Source organism: Nannobrachium achirus, assembly GCF_963921795.1.
Source record: "Nannobrachium achirus genome assembly, chromosome: 15".
Lineage (NCBI taxonomy): Eukaryota > Metazoa > Chordata > Actinopteri > Myctophiformes > Myctophidae > Nannobrachium > Nannobrachium achirus.
The window spans coordinates 50,743,756-50,758,589 of NC_137822.1; the positions used below are offsets into that span (position 1 = coordinate 50,743,756).

A 14,834-nucleotide genomic window follows, 5' to 3' on the forward strand; every position below is an offset into this window, starting at 1 on the left:
TAGCCCTCCCTCTGTCTCTATTATATTAACATTATTATGATTAGTTTATGTGTTATTGTATTCAGTGTACTGTAGCCCTCCCTCTGTCTCTATTATATTAACAGTGTTATGATTAGTTTATGTGTTATTGTATTCAGTGTACTGTAGCCCTCCCTCTGTCTCGTGTGAGACTGAATCTCTGTGTTATGGTTTTATCTTTTAGCTTTCCAAGCTGCTGGTAAGTTGGAGTAGTGTGTCAGCTAACTAACACCCCCACGTGTTCATGTTACACCTGTGTGTCTGCGTGTGTCTGTCTGCGTGCGTGCGTGTGAGCGTGCGTGTAAGTCTGCGTACGCGTGTGTGTGTGTGTGTGTTTGTGTGTGTGTGTGTGCGTGCGTGTGCGTCTTGGCTTCCTGTCCTAGACTCCTGGTAGAACTACATATCCCATCATCCTCAGTTTGTCCTCATCATTGTCTGTTTTTATGGGCTTTCATTTAGCGTTCATTTTGTTTCCATCTTTTGGTTCAAGTCTACGCTTGTTTTGTGTGTTTTTATTTGTAGATGTTTTTTTTACATCAAATGCAGCTTTTTTTGCTGGTTGTGGCCTTTTATGTTTGTTGTTGCTGTTTTCTTCCTGAGGTTTGGTCACCTTTAAACCTTCTTCATCAAACATATCCAACATTGAATGTGTTCATTTTATTGACTAAGAATAGAGAGATTTACTAGACAGATGAAAGACTAAACAATTCCAGACGACTGACATTGGACTAAGACTAAATGGTCTGTTATTCAAAAGAGTAAGACTGAGAATTAGCAGTGAAACATATTGAACTTATTGAACCTAGATTACTTCCAATTTCGGGCGTTGATTCGGTCGGCAGCGGAAACAACCTACGTCATCTTGTAGTCATAGAGGGACTACACTTGGTCTAGAAAGATCAAACCGGACTCAGTTTTAACCCTAAATAATCCCTCCGCGCTCAAGGGCATGATTTTAGGGCCAACCTAATAGAACCCCTTGATGAGGAGTAGTTTTGCTTTTGGTAAATTAGTTTGTTATATGCATCTTTTAGTCCAACTGGTAGTGACTGGCAAGACTACACTAGGCTACTGGAGCATTTTAATAGGGATTGGGGAAACAAACTTCCTCTCCTTGTTTCCAGTTCCTGTAGACCGGGTCACATGGCCCGTTGTAAACCAATAGCAGGCTTTAATCCCAGGTGGTGATGCAAGGTTATATTGAACCAGACTAAACATATTGAACATATTGAACCAGACTAAACATATTGAACCAGATGAACCAGTTGGAACCTGTCCATGTGAATTAGAGACCTTGCTGAATGTGGCTCACCTGGGCATAAGAGAAGAACCTGCATTTTAATGCTTTTGCCTGCTGAAATCATAGGATATCAGTGTGTGTGCCTGTACATCAGACTCAAGGCCTGTTGTATTTAATAATCAAATCCATGTCTTTATGAAATGAAATCTATCCTTATAAGTCTACACGTGCTGCTCTGGGCACTGTGAGATATGTCCTCTATACATGATGAGTTGTGTGAAACAGTTTTAAAGTGACCCTGTCCTCTTTTAGGTGCTGTAGAAAAGTCACCATCATGTTGTGTTGTCACATCTTATCTGTTAGTGTCTTCCATGTTGTTGTGTTGGATTTGTTTCACCTACAGTATCAATGTTTCATTCACCTACAGTATTATTATATAGAGTCTTAGATGAATACTTAGTAACAGCCACGCACTCTTAAAGGAGTAGTTCACCCATGCACTCTTAAAGGAGTAGTTCACCCATGCACTCTTAAAGGAGTAGTTCACCCATGCACTCTTAAAGGAGTAGTTCACCCAATAAATGACATATTTTCAGTCAGTTAAACATCCCATGAACCTGGAGTTGATGAGTATTTGTTTTAGTTTGACTGAGTCAGAAGTACTCTTTGAGACATCAGAATATCCGCTCAGGAACGCCACAAAAACAAATCTAAAAAGTCCTGAATTGAAGGCTCCATGAGGTTATGTAGAAAACACCTGTAATGTTTTGGTGTTTTGGTGAATTACTCTTTTAAAGGACGACTTTGTTTTTTACAACAAGGGTTCATGTTTTAGATAGTAATTAGAGGAAATAAAAGATGAGTGTTAATGTTTTAATTTACTACTTGCTATTGTTTTTTTTTATGATTTCAATTATGTAGATTTCAGTGGTTGGGGGCATGCGTACAAGTGGCTAAATATGTCTTTTTAGACACAATAAGCCCATTCCCAAGATGCAACACAATCTTTAATGGGCAGATGTGACTTATGTAGGCTAGTAGTGTTACTGTAAATAGTAATAAAGACATTGGTGGCTTATCGTGTCTCAAAAGACATATTTAGCACACTCGTAGGCCCACTGAAATCAAAATTGCTAAAATGGCCAAAACTAAAGAAAGCTTCGTTTATATTCTTTAATTACAATCTAAAATATGAACCCTTGTTGTAAAAAACAAAGTTGTCCTTTAAGGTAAAGTTTTACCATCCCATGTGGCACGGCCCTTTGCATTGAATATTGGACAAAATAAAGATGATAGTTTTAAATGAACAGTCCATCTTCTAAAGGAGCGGCTCTGGACATGTTTCAGGGTTTACCCAGGACTTCCTGTGTCTCTGACCTGTGACTTCCTGTGTCTGACCTGTGACTTCCTGTGTCTCTGACCTGTGACTTCCTGTGTCTCTGACCTGTGACTTCCTGTGTCTCTGACCTGTGACTTCCTGTGTCTCTGACCTGTGACTTCCTGTGTCTCTGACCCTGTGACTTCCTGTGTCTCTGACCTGTGACTTCCTGTGTCTCTGACCTGTGTCCCTGTGACTTCCCGTGCAGAGCAAGCACCAGAAGCACCAGGCGTTCGAGGCGGAGCTTCACGCCAACGCAGACCGCATCCGCGGCGTCATCGACACGGGCAACGCCCTCATCCAGAGAGGAGCCTGCGCTGGCAGCGAGGACGCTGTCAAGGTAATGACAGCATGTCTGTTGATCATGTAAAGATTTAATGACAGCATGTCTGTTGATCATATTATGTAAAGATTTAATGACAGCATGTCTGTTCATCATATATGTAAAGATTTAATGACAGCATGACAACGTTGAGGAGTTTAAGGAATGGCACATAAACGGTTGAGTAAGTCAACTGTAGAATGATGCAAGGCCAGGTATGGCCTTGTAGGTGATGAGTAAAAGTCAATTCTAAAAGAACGATGCATTGTATTGTGCAGGCTCGTCTCAGTGCCCTGGATGAACAGTGTTGTGTTGAATGATGCAGGCTCGTCTAAGTGCCCTGGATGAACAGTGTTGTGTTGAATGATGCAGGCTCGTCTAAGTGCCCTGGATGAACAGTGTTGTGTTGAATGATGCAGGCTCGTCTCAGTGCCCTGGATGAACAGTGTTGTGTTGAATGATGCAGGCTCGACTCAGTGCCCTGGATGAACAGTGTTGTGTTGAATGATGCAGGCTCGACTCAGTGTCCTGGATGAACAGTGTTGTGTTGTGTTGAATGATGCAGGCTCGTCTCAGTGCCCTGGATGAACAGTGTTGTGTTGAATTATGCAGGCTCGTCTCAGTGCACTGGATGAACAGTGTTGTGTTGAATTATGCAGGCTCGTCTCAGTGCCCTGGATGAACAGTGTTGTGTTGAATGATGCAGGCTCGTCTCAGTGCACTGGATGAACAGTGTTGTGTTGAATTATGCAGGCTCGTCTCAGTGTCCTGGATGAACAGTGTTGTGTTGTGTTGAATGATGCAGGCTCGACTCAGTGCCCTGGATGAACAGTGTTGTGTTGAATGATGCAGGCTCGTCTCAGTGCACTGGATGAACAGTGTTGTGTTGAATGATGCAGGCTCGTCTCAGTGCACTGGATGAACAGTGTTGTGTTGAATGATGCAGGCTGGTCTCAGTGCACTGGATGAACAGTGTTGTGTTGTGTTGTGTTGAATGATGCAGGCTCGTCTCAGTGCCCTGGATGAACAGTGTTGTGTTGTGTTGTGTTGAATGATGCGTTCTCGTCTCAGTGCACTGGATGAACAGTGTTGTGTTGTGTTGTGTTGAATGATGCAGGCTCGTCTCAGTGCACTGGATGAACAGTGTTGTGTTGTGTTGTGTTGAATGATGCAGGCTCGTCTCAGTGCCCTGGATGAACAGTGTTGTGTTGTGTTGAATGATGCAGGCTTGTCTCAGTGCCCTGGATGAACAGTGTTGTGTTGAATGATGCAGGCTCGACTCAGTGTCCTGGATGAACAGTGTTGTGTTGTGTTGAATGATGCAGGCTTGTCTCAGTGTCCTGGATGAACAGTGTTGTGTTGTGTTGAATGATGCAGGCTTGTCTCAGTGCCCTGGATGAACAGTGTTGTGTTGTGTTGAATGATGCAGGCTCGTCTCAGTGCCCTGGATGAACAGTGTTGTGTTGAATGATGCAGGCTCGACTCAGTGTCCTGGATGAACAGTGTTGTGTTGTGTTGAATGATGCAGGCTCGTCTCAGTGCCCTGGATGAACAGTGTTGTGTTGAATGATGCAGGCTTGTCTCAGTGCCCTGGATGAACAGTGTTGTGTTGAATGATGCAGGCTTGTCTCAGTGCCCTGGATGAACAGTGTTGTGTTGAATGATGCAGGCTTGTCTCATTGCCCTGGATGAACAGTGTTGTGTTGTGTTGAATGATGCAGGCTCGTCTCATTGCCCTGGATGAACAGTGTTGTGTTGTGTTGAATGATGCAGGCTTGTCTCATTGCCCTGGATGAACAGTGTTGTGTTGTGTTGAATGATGCAGGCTCGTCTCAGTGCCCTGGATGAACAGTGTTGTGTTGTGTTGAATGATGCAGGCTCGTCTCAGTGCCCTGGATGAACAGTGTTGTGTTGTGTTGAATGATGCAGGCTCGTCTCAGTGCCCTGGTTAAACAGTGTTGTGTTGAATGATGCAGGCTCGACTCAGTGCCCTGGATGAACAGTGTTGTGTTGTGTTGAATGATGCAGGCTCGTCTCATTGCCCTGGATGAACAGTGTTGTGTTGTGTTGTGTTGTGTTGTGTTGTGTTGAATGATGCAGGCTCGTCTCAGTGCCCTGGATGAACAGTGTTGTGTTGTGTTGAATGATGCAGGCTCGTCTCAGTGCCCTGGATGAACAGTGTTGTGTTGTGTTGAATGATGCAGGCTCGTCTCAGTGCCCTGGATGAACAATGTTGTGTTGTGTTGAATGATGCAGGCTCGTCTCAGTGCCCTGGATGAACAGTGTTGTGTTGAATGATGCAGGCTCGACTCAGTGCCCTGGATGAACAGTGTTGTGTTGTGTTGAATGATGCAGGCTCGTCTCAGTGCCCTGGATGAACAGTGTTGTGTTGAATGATGCAGGCTCGACTCAGTGTCCTGGATGAACAGTGTTGTGTTGTGTTGAATGATGCAGGCTCGTCTCAGTGCCCTGGATGAACAGTGTTGTGTTGAATGATGCAGGCTCGTCTCAGTGTCCTGGATGAACATTGTTGTGTTGTGTTGAATGATGCAGGCTCGTCTCAGTGCCCTGGATGAACAGTGGCATTTCCTGGTCAACAAGTCAGCAGAGAAGAGCCAGAAGCTGAAGGAGGCCAACAAGCAGCAGAACTTCAACACCGGCATCAAGGACTTCGACTTCTGGCTCTCTGAGGTGAGAATACCTTTTACCTTATTAATACCTTAATGAATACCTTTTACCTTATACCTGTCTCTGAGGTAAGAATACCTTATGAATACCTTATGAATACCTTATACCTTATGAATACCTTATGTCTCTGAGGTGAGAATACCTTATGAATACCTTATGAATACCTTATGTCTCTGAGGTGAGAATACCTTATGAATACCTTATGTCTCTGAGGTGAGAATACCTTATGAATACCTTATGAATACCTTATGCATACCTTATGAATACCTTATGAATACCTTATGAATACCTTATGCATACCTTATGATTACCTTATGAATACCTTATGAATACCTTATGAATCTGAGGTGAGAATACCTTATGAATACCTTATGAATACCTTATGAATACCTTATAGAATACCTTAATAAACGTAATGTAATAAACGTTGTCCTCTTCTAGTGCTTCATGTAATAAACGTTGTCCTCTTCCAGTGCTTCATGTAATAAACGTTGTCCTCTTCCAGTGCTTCATGTAATAAACGTTGTCCTCTCCCAGGTGGAAGCTCTTCTGGCCTCAGAGGATTATGGTAAAGATCTTGCCTCGGTCAACAACCTGCTGAAGAAACACCAGCTGCTGGAAGCAGACATCTCTGCTCATGAGGTAAAGGAAGCTGAACATCTCAATGATCAGCTCACACCGTGGTTTCATCTCAATGCTAGCTTCCATCATAATGCTATGTTTCATCTTAATGCTATGTTTAAGCAATATTACACTCGAGGGTGTGGGATAACTGAATTATTTGCACGACAGTGATGCGGTCAGGAACGAGCCGTAGGTAACAGTGATAGCAGTGGGGTGTTAGCAGTGGGGTGTTAGTTTGGGAGGTGATTTCATGGTGGTAACAGTGATAGCAGTGGGGTGTTAGTTTGGGAGGAGATATCATAAGCCAGTACGCAAATAGCGCCATCTTGGATATTGCGCAATGCATTTTGGGTATGCGTGAAGGTTTCTGGGATGCATTGGGTCCATGCGCACCCAACACTAGAGGGCGCATCCATATACTCTATGGGCGCATCTCAGACACGCAGTGGGTTTGATAGTCTTGGAGGATGACAGACGCAGACGACCAATTTTTGTCGGTGGACTAAATTAATTTAAATGCATGAAAGAAGGATTTAGTTGCCCGTTGCCGTGCAGCATGTCTTTTTAAGTCTGCAACCTAACCAAAACAATATGCTCTATGCTACAGAAATAGAGGACCAGAGGAGGTCCAAACTAGGCTACTTTTTGCTTGTGCGATGCGTTCGTACAGTAACCTAGGCTTTTACATCTCATTCAACCGTAATATGCAAAAATGTTTTGTTTTGTTAATTTTATGCCATGATGCCGATGGTGCAAGCAACTTGCCTGCATCGTGAATCTTGTCACAACTTTCACCACTTGGCACTTAATCCATTGCTACGATCAGACAGTCACTGTGCTTGCTCGTATCCAAGTTATTCCACGACCCATAGAAGGTTGGATCCCTGTTTTATTATCCTCAACTGAGTCCGGCTTGGTTCTTCAGATCACGCCGGCCGGTTCTGTTTGTCATAACAGTAAAGCTAAACCCCCGACGCTGAGCGAACCAAGAGTCCCGTACACGGCGCTGATAAACTGGAGAAGCCTTTGCTGTACAACAGTGTTTCTGCATATCTAAATGTCAGACACACAATCTCACAACCTGCCGCGTTGCGACGTGCTGTGAGCCTAGTAACTCTTATATATTATGTCTTTATATTTTACTATGATGCGAGGCTTGAGAGGAGCAGCAGCAGCATAGAGTATGAGCAGCAGTAGCAAGCTGCCAGTGTCCGCTAGTGTCCGATCACGATAGTGACGATACAAACTTGATTATGATGTTTTAATGGTTGTAATACTTTATCCAAATAATAATATTAATGATGGGCTTAAATTATAAAGTAGCCTAATAACAGCATTTCCCCAGGCGGCAGTAGCCGGTGGTCTTTATAATTAAGGGCCAATTAAACATTTGAACGGCCAATGGCATATAGGCCAAAGCCTATTTATTGCAGCAAACTTGATATGATTCTTATTAATAGACTTATTATTTATGTATTTGTTTATTTGTTTGTTTTTATCCCACAATGTTATAACCCATGTTTCACCCGGTGTCAATTATCCTAATGTAATCCTGGGCGCTACACTTCCTCTGCCGACCTGGAGAGACAATAACGGACTATTAGACTTACTTATAGCTCACTTAACAACTGTGGATAACATGATGTCCTCCCAGCCGTTTCGGAGGGTATCAGGATCGGATCGGTAAGACAAATTATGTCCCTATGACCCAGTAGTTTGGACCTCCTCTGGTCCTCCTATTTCTGTAGCATGTTGTTTTTGGTGTATAGGTTGCAGATTTAAAAGACATGCTGCACAGCAATGGGCAACTAAATCCTTCTTTAATGCATTTAACACAACAATATCACGGTCTAATAAATACCGTCTTAGCTGAGGAACAGTTAAATTACTAATATTGGTCTCATCTGCGTCGCTGCGTCCGTCATCCTACAAGACTCTGCGATACGCCCCCTAGAGTTGGGTGCGCATGGACCCAATGCATCCCAGAGATCTTTGCGCATCCCCAAAATGCATTGCGGTATATCCAATATGGCGCTATTTGCGAACTGGCTTATGGTGGTAACAGTGATGGCAGTGGGGTGTTAGTTTGGGTGGTGATAGCAGGCTGGTAACAGGCTGTGTAGTGATAGCAGGGTGGTGTTAGTTTGGGAGGTAACAGGCTGTCTTGTGTCCGTTCCCAGGACCGTCTGAAGGACCTGAACGGCCAGGCTGACAGTCTGATGTCCAGCCAGGCCTTCGACACCTCCCAGGTGAAGGACAAGCGGGACGCCGTCAACGCTCGCTTCACCAAGATCAAGAGCATGGCAGCCGGCCGCCGCGCCAAGCTCAACGAATCCCACCGCCTGCACCAGTTCTTCAGGGACCTGGATGACGAGGAGTCCTGGATCAAGTAAGACCCCTAAACCTGAACCTAAACCCTATTAAAGATGCAGTGCCATGATGTTTTTTTCTCCCCTAAAACATGATGATCAGGTATTATGATTATACTAGGAGGAAGATGTTTTCAAATGTGTACAGAAAGAGTTAAAATTATGTTTTAAAAAAACAAATGTGCACATTATGACCACACCCGGCGGCCTATTAGAGTAATGTTAACTCCATAGACACATACAAAACAGAACAAGTACAACTATGGCGGCACCTCTTTAAACCTAACACAACTACTCCAGGTCCGTTGGTTCCATGTTGGATGCATGGATCCTAGCATCCCTACTCTGGAGGAACATGTGACCTGGTAGATGGACTATGTTTGAAGATATTCTGTTTCTGGGGGAGGGGAAAAGAGAGCACCAAGGACATGTAACAGAGGTGATCTGAACCTCCCCACCCGGCTTCGAACCCGGGTCACCCAATTTTTTTTTTCAAAGAAAATGTTTTGACCCCAAAAAATGTAGTAGGCATGATAGCAATCGCGAAATTGCATGTTTAACCCCCATAGCAACCCCATCTTTCAAACATGGCAGCCATCTTTGTTTACATTTTAGGAAAACATAATGGCTGGTATCTCATGAATGCCTGAACGGATTTCCATTCGTATTTTTTTGTTTGAAAGCTGTGAGCAACGTGGACACACGTGGTGCATTATCTAGGCATGGGTGTGCATGATCCGTGCACTATGAATTACATGGAAGTCTATGGAGACAGGGGCGGGGGAGAGTACGAAGATATTGTTAAATGGTGGGGAATGTGTTAAAGCTGTGGTCATATTAAAGCTGTGGTCATAAGGACCACCCATATTAAAGCTATGATCATATTAACACAATTAGTGCCTCTTAATCTGAAGGTTGCTTGGTGCCTCGGTGCCACGCGGTTTCCTCCATAGGCCGCCGCTATTATTTTGAAGGGCTGGAAGGGGGTTGTTTTTGTTTTTTTGGATTATCACTTGACGGCAACGATTACGTCATCTAGTCACATGACAGTGTGGGACAAGAAGAGGAAAGATGGCTGCGCCCTGCCTTGTGCCTTGTTTACATTTAGATCTGCTGCAAAATGTCTCAAAATGGCTATTTTGTTTAAATGAAGTTTCTTTATGGGCCTCTCCATTGACTTAACATTGAGGAGCTTCGCTTCGCGTGCACGCCCAACGTGCGTTGTAAACAAATCGCCGACATTACCGATGCGAGCGGGACCGGAGCGACATTAAGTAAGTAATAATATCTTTACTGTATATACAGTAAGATTCACAGTCCTCACCGTCAACGGCGCCATGGTATTAACCCTTTCAATGACGGTGAGGACTGTCAACGGCGGCAGAACAGTTAAAGCTGTGGTCATAAGGACCACCCATATTAAAGCTATGATCATATTAAAGCTGTAGTCATAAGGACCACCCATATTAAAGCTATGATCATATTAAAGCTGTAGTCATAAGGACCACCCATATTAAAGCTGTGATCATATTAAAGCTGTGATCATGTGGTCCACCCATATTAAAGCTATGGTCATAAGGTTCACCCATATTAAAGCTATGGTCATAAGGACCACCCATATTAAAGCTGTGATCATATTAAAGCTGTGATCATAAGGACCACCCATATTAAAGCTGTGATCATAAGGTCCACCCATATTAAGGCTATGGTCATATTAAAGCTGTGATCATGTGATCCACCCATATTAAAGATGTGGTTATAAGGACCACCCATATTAAAGCTGTGGTTATAAGGACCACCCATATTAAAGCTGTGATCATGTGGTCCACCCATATTAAAGCTGTGGTCATAAGGACCACCCATATTAAAGCTGTGGTCATAAGGTCCACCCATATTAAAGCTATGGTCATAAGGACCACCCTTATTAAAGCTGTGATCATAAGGACCACCCATATTAAAGCTATGGTCATATTAAAGCTGTGATCATGTGGTCCACCCATATTAAAGCTGTGTTCATAAGGACCACCCATATTAAAGCTGTGATCATGTGATCCACCCATATTAAAGCTGTGGTCATAAGGTTCACCCATATTAAAGCTGTGGTCATAAGGTCCACCCATATTAAAGCTATGGTCATAAGGTCCACCCATATTAAAGCTATGATCATATTAAAGCTGTGATCATAAGGTCCACCCATATTAAAGCTATGATCATATTAAAGCTGTGGTCATGTGATCCACCCATATTAAAGCTATGATCATGTGGACCACCCATATTAAAGCTGTGGTCATGTGGTCCACCCATATTAAAGCTGTGGTCATAAGGTCCACCCATATTAAAGCCCAGCTGTGGTCTCCCCTCCCTCCAGAGAGAAGAAGCTGCTAGTGAGCTCGGAGGACTACGGACGTGATTTGACGGGAGTTCAGAATTTGAGGAAGAAACACAAGAGACTGGAGGCTGAGCTGGGAGCTCACGAACCAGCAATACAGGTTAGAAGTTAGAACCAGTCATCCATGTTAGAATAAACACTAACCAGCAGCAGGCAGTCTTTAATCTGCTTGTTTGAAGGTTTTGTTTTGTAGGCGCCCACATGTTGTTGTGAGTTTCACTAGACATTAAATGACAGTGAGTTTATCCTAGGTTTCACTAGACATTAAATGACAGTGAGATTATCCTAGGTTTCACTAGACATTAAATAACAGTGAGATTATCCTAGGTTTCACTAGACATTAAATAACAGTGAGATTATCCTAGGTTTCACTAGACATTAAATGACTGATTATCCTAGGTTTCACTAGACTTTAAATGACAGATTATCCTAGGTTTCACTAGACATTAAATAACAGATTATCCTAGGTTTCACTAGACATTAAATGACAGTGAGATTATCCTAGGATTCACTAGACATTAAATGACAGATTATCCTAGGTTTCACTAGACATTAAATAACAGATTATCCTAGGTTTCACTAGACATTAAATAACAGATTATCCTAGGTTTCACTAGACATTAAATAACAGATTATCCTAGGTTTCACTAGACATTAAATGACAGATTATCCTAGGTTTCACTAGTCATTAAATGACACTGAGATTATCCTAGGTTTCACTAGACATTAAATGACAGATTATCCTAGGTTTCACTAGACATTAAATGACAGATTATCCTAGGTTTCACTAGACATTAAATGACAGATTATCCTAGGTTTCACTAGACATTAAATGACAGATTATCCTAGGTTTCACTAGACATTAAATAACAGATTATCCTAGGTTTCACTAGACATTAAATGACAGATTATCCTAGGTTTCACTAGTCATTAAATGACACTGAGATTATCCTAGGTTTCACTAGACATTAAATGACAGATTATCCTAGGTTTCACTAGACATTAAATGAAAGATTATCCTAGGTTTCACTAGACATTAAATGACAGATTATCCTAGGTTTCACTAGACATTAAATGACAGATTATCCTAGGTTTCACTAGACATTAAATGAAAGATTATCCTAGGTTTCACTAGACATTAAATGACAGATTATCCTAGGTTTCACTAGACATTAAATGACAGATTATCCTAGGTTTCACTAGACATTAAATAACAGATTATCCTAGGTTTCACTAGACATTAAATGACAGATTATCCTAGGTTTCACTAGACATTAAATAACAGATTATCCTAGGTTTCACTAGACATTAAATGACAGTGAGATTATCCTAGGATTCACTAGACATTAAATGACAGATTATCCTAGGTTTCACTAGACATTAAATAACAGATTATCCTAGGTTTCACTAGACATTAAATAACAGATTATCCTAGGTTTCACTAGACATTAAATAACAGATTATCCTAGGTTTCACTAGACATTAAATGACAGATTATCCTAGGTTTCACTAGTCATTAAATGACACTGAGATTATCCTAGGTTTCACTAGACATTAAATGACAGATTATCCTAGGTTTCACTAGACATTAAATGACAGATTATCCTAGGTTTCACTAGACATTAAATGACAGATTATCCTAGGTTTCACTAGACATTAAATGACAGATTATCCTAGGTTTCACTAGACATTAAATAACAGATTATCCTAGGTTTCACTAGACATTAAATGACAGATTATCCTAGGTTTCACTAGACATTAAATAACAGATTATCCTAGGTTTCACTAGACATTAAATGACAGTGAGATTATCCTAGGATTCACTAGACATTAAATGACAGATTATCCTAGGTTTCACTAGACATTAAATAACAGATTATCCTAGGTTTCACTAGACATTAAATAACAGATTATCCTAGGTTTCACTAGACATTAAATAACAGATTATCATAGGTTTCACTAGACATTAAATGACAGATTATCCTAGGTTTCACTAGTCATTAAATTACACTGAGATTATCCTAGGTTTCACTAGACATTAAATGACAGATTATCCTAGGTTTCACTAGACATTAAATGACAGATTATCCTAGGTTTCACTAGACATTAAATGACAGATTATCCTAGGTTTCACTAGACATTAAATAACAGATTATCCTAGGTTTCACTAGACATTAAATGACAGATTATCCTAGGTTTCACTAGACATTAAATAACAGATTATCCTAGGTTTCACTAGACATTAAATGACAGTGAGATTATCCTAGGATTCACTAGACATTAAATGACAGATTATCCTAGGTTTCACTAGACATTAAATAACAGATTATCCTAGGTTTCACTAGACATTAAATAACAGATTATCCTAGGTTTCACTAGACATTAAATAACAGATTATCCTAGGTTTCACTAGACATTAAATGACAGATTATCCTAGGTTTCACTAGTCATTAAATGACACTGATATTATCCTAGGTTTCACTAGACATTAAATGACAGATTATCCTAGGTTTCACTAGACATTAAATGACAGATTATCCTAGGTTTCACTAGACATTAAATGACAGATTATCCTAGGTTTCACTAGACATTAAATGACAGATTATCCTAGGTTTCACTAGACATTAAATAACAGATTATCCTAGGTTTCACTAGACATTAAATGACAGATTATCCTAGGTTTCACTAGACATTAAATAACAGATTATCCTAGGTTTCACTAGACATTAAATGACAGTGAGATTATCCTAGGATTCACTAGACATTAAATGACAGATTATCCTAGGTTTCACTAGACATTAAATAACAGATTATCCTAGGTTTCACTAGACATTAAATAACAGATTATCCTAGGTTTCACTAGACATTAAATAACAGATTATCCTAGGTTTCACTAGACATTAAATGACAGAGTATCCTAGGTTTCACTAGACATTAAATGACACTGAGATTATCCTAGGTTTCACTAGTCATTAAATGACACTGAGATTATCCTAGGTTTCACTAGACATTAAATAACAGATTATCCTAGGTTTCACTAGACATTAAATGACAGTGAGATTATCCTAGGATTCACTAGACATTAAATGACAGATTATCCTAGGTTTCACTAGACATTAAATAACAGATTATCCTAGGTTTCACTAGACATTAAATAACAGATTATCCTAGGTTTCACTAGACATTAAATGACAGATTATCCTAGGTTTCACTAGTCATTAAATGACACTGAGATTATCCTAGGTTTCACTAGACATTAAATGACAGATTATCCTAGGTTTCACTAGACATTAAATGACAGATTATCCTAGGTTTCACTAGACATTAAATGACAGATTATCCTAGGTTTCACTAGACATTAAATGACAGATTATCCTAGGTTTCACTAGACATTAAATAACAGATTATCCTAGGTTTCACTAGACATTAAATGACAGATTATCCTAGGTTTCACTAGACATTAAATAACAGATTATCCTAGGTTTCACTAGACATTAAATGACAGTGAGATTATCCTAGGATTCATTAGACATTAAATGACAGATTATCCTAGGTTTCACTAGACATTAAATAACAGATTATCCTAGGTTTCACTAGACATTAAATAACAGATTATCCTAGGTTTCACTAGACATTAAATAACAGATTATCCTAGGTTTCACTAGACATTAAATGACAGATTATCCTAGGTTTCACTAGTCATTAAATGACACTGAGATTATCCTAGGTTTCACTAGACATTAAATGACAGATTATCCTAGGTTTCACTAGACATTAAATGACAGATTATCCTAGGTTTCACTAGT

The 14,834-nt window shown here is 40.7% G+C and overlaps 1 protein-coding gene across 2 annotated transcripts in view; it reads left to right on the plus strand.

The window, feature by feature from the left end:
• The window catches only part of sptan1 (spectrin alpha, non-erythrocytic 1), a 155,515-nt gene that overhangs the window by 109,468 nt on the left and 31,213 nt on the right, over positions 1–14,834 (plus strand). The window contains exons 35-40 of one of the 2 annotated variants that reach the window (XM_080743101.1): positions 203–217; positions 2,845–2,976; positions 5,512–5,649; positions 6,184–6,288; positions 8,451–8,659; positions 11,008–11,128. In XM_080743101.1, coding sequence (XP_080599227.1) covers positions 203–217; positions 2,845–2,976; positions 5,512–5,649; positions 6,184–6,288; positions 8,451–8,659; positions 11,008–11,128 — 720 coding nt within the window. The remainder of the gene's footprint in view (positions 1–202; positions 218–2,844; positions 2,977–5,511; positions 5,650–6,183; positions 6,289–8,450; positions 8,660–11,007; positions 11,129–14,834) is intronic. The other variant, XM_080743102.1, reaches the window with a different exon arrangement.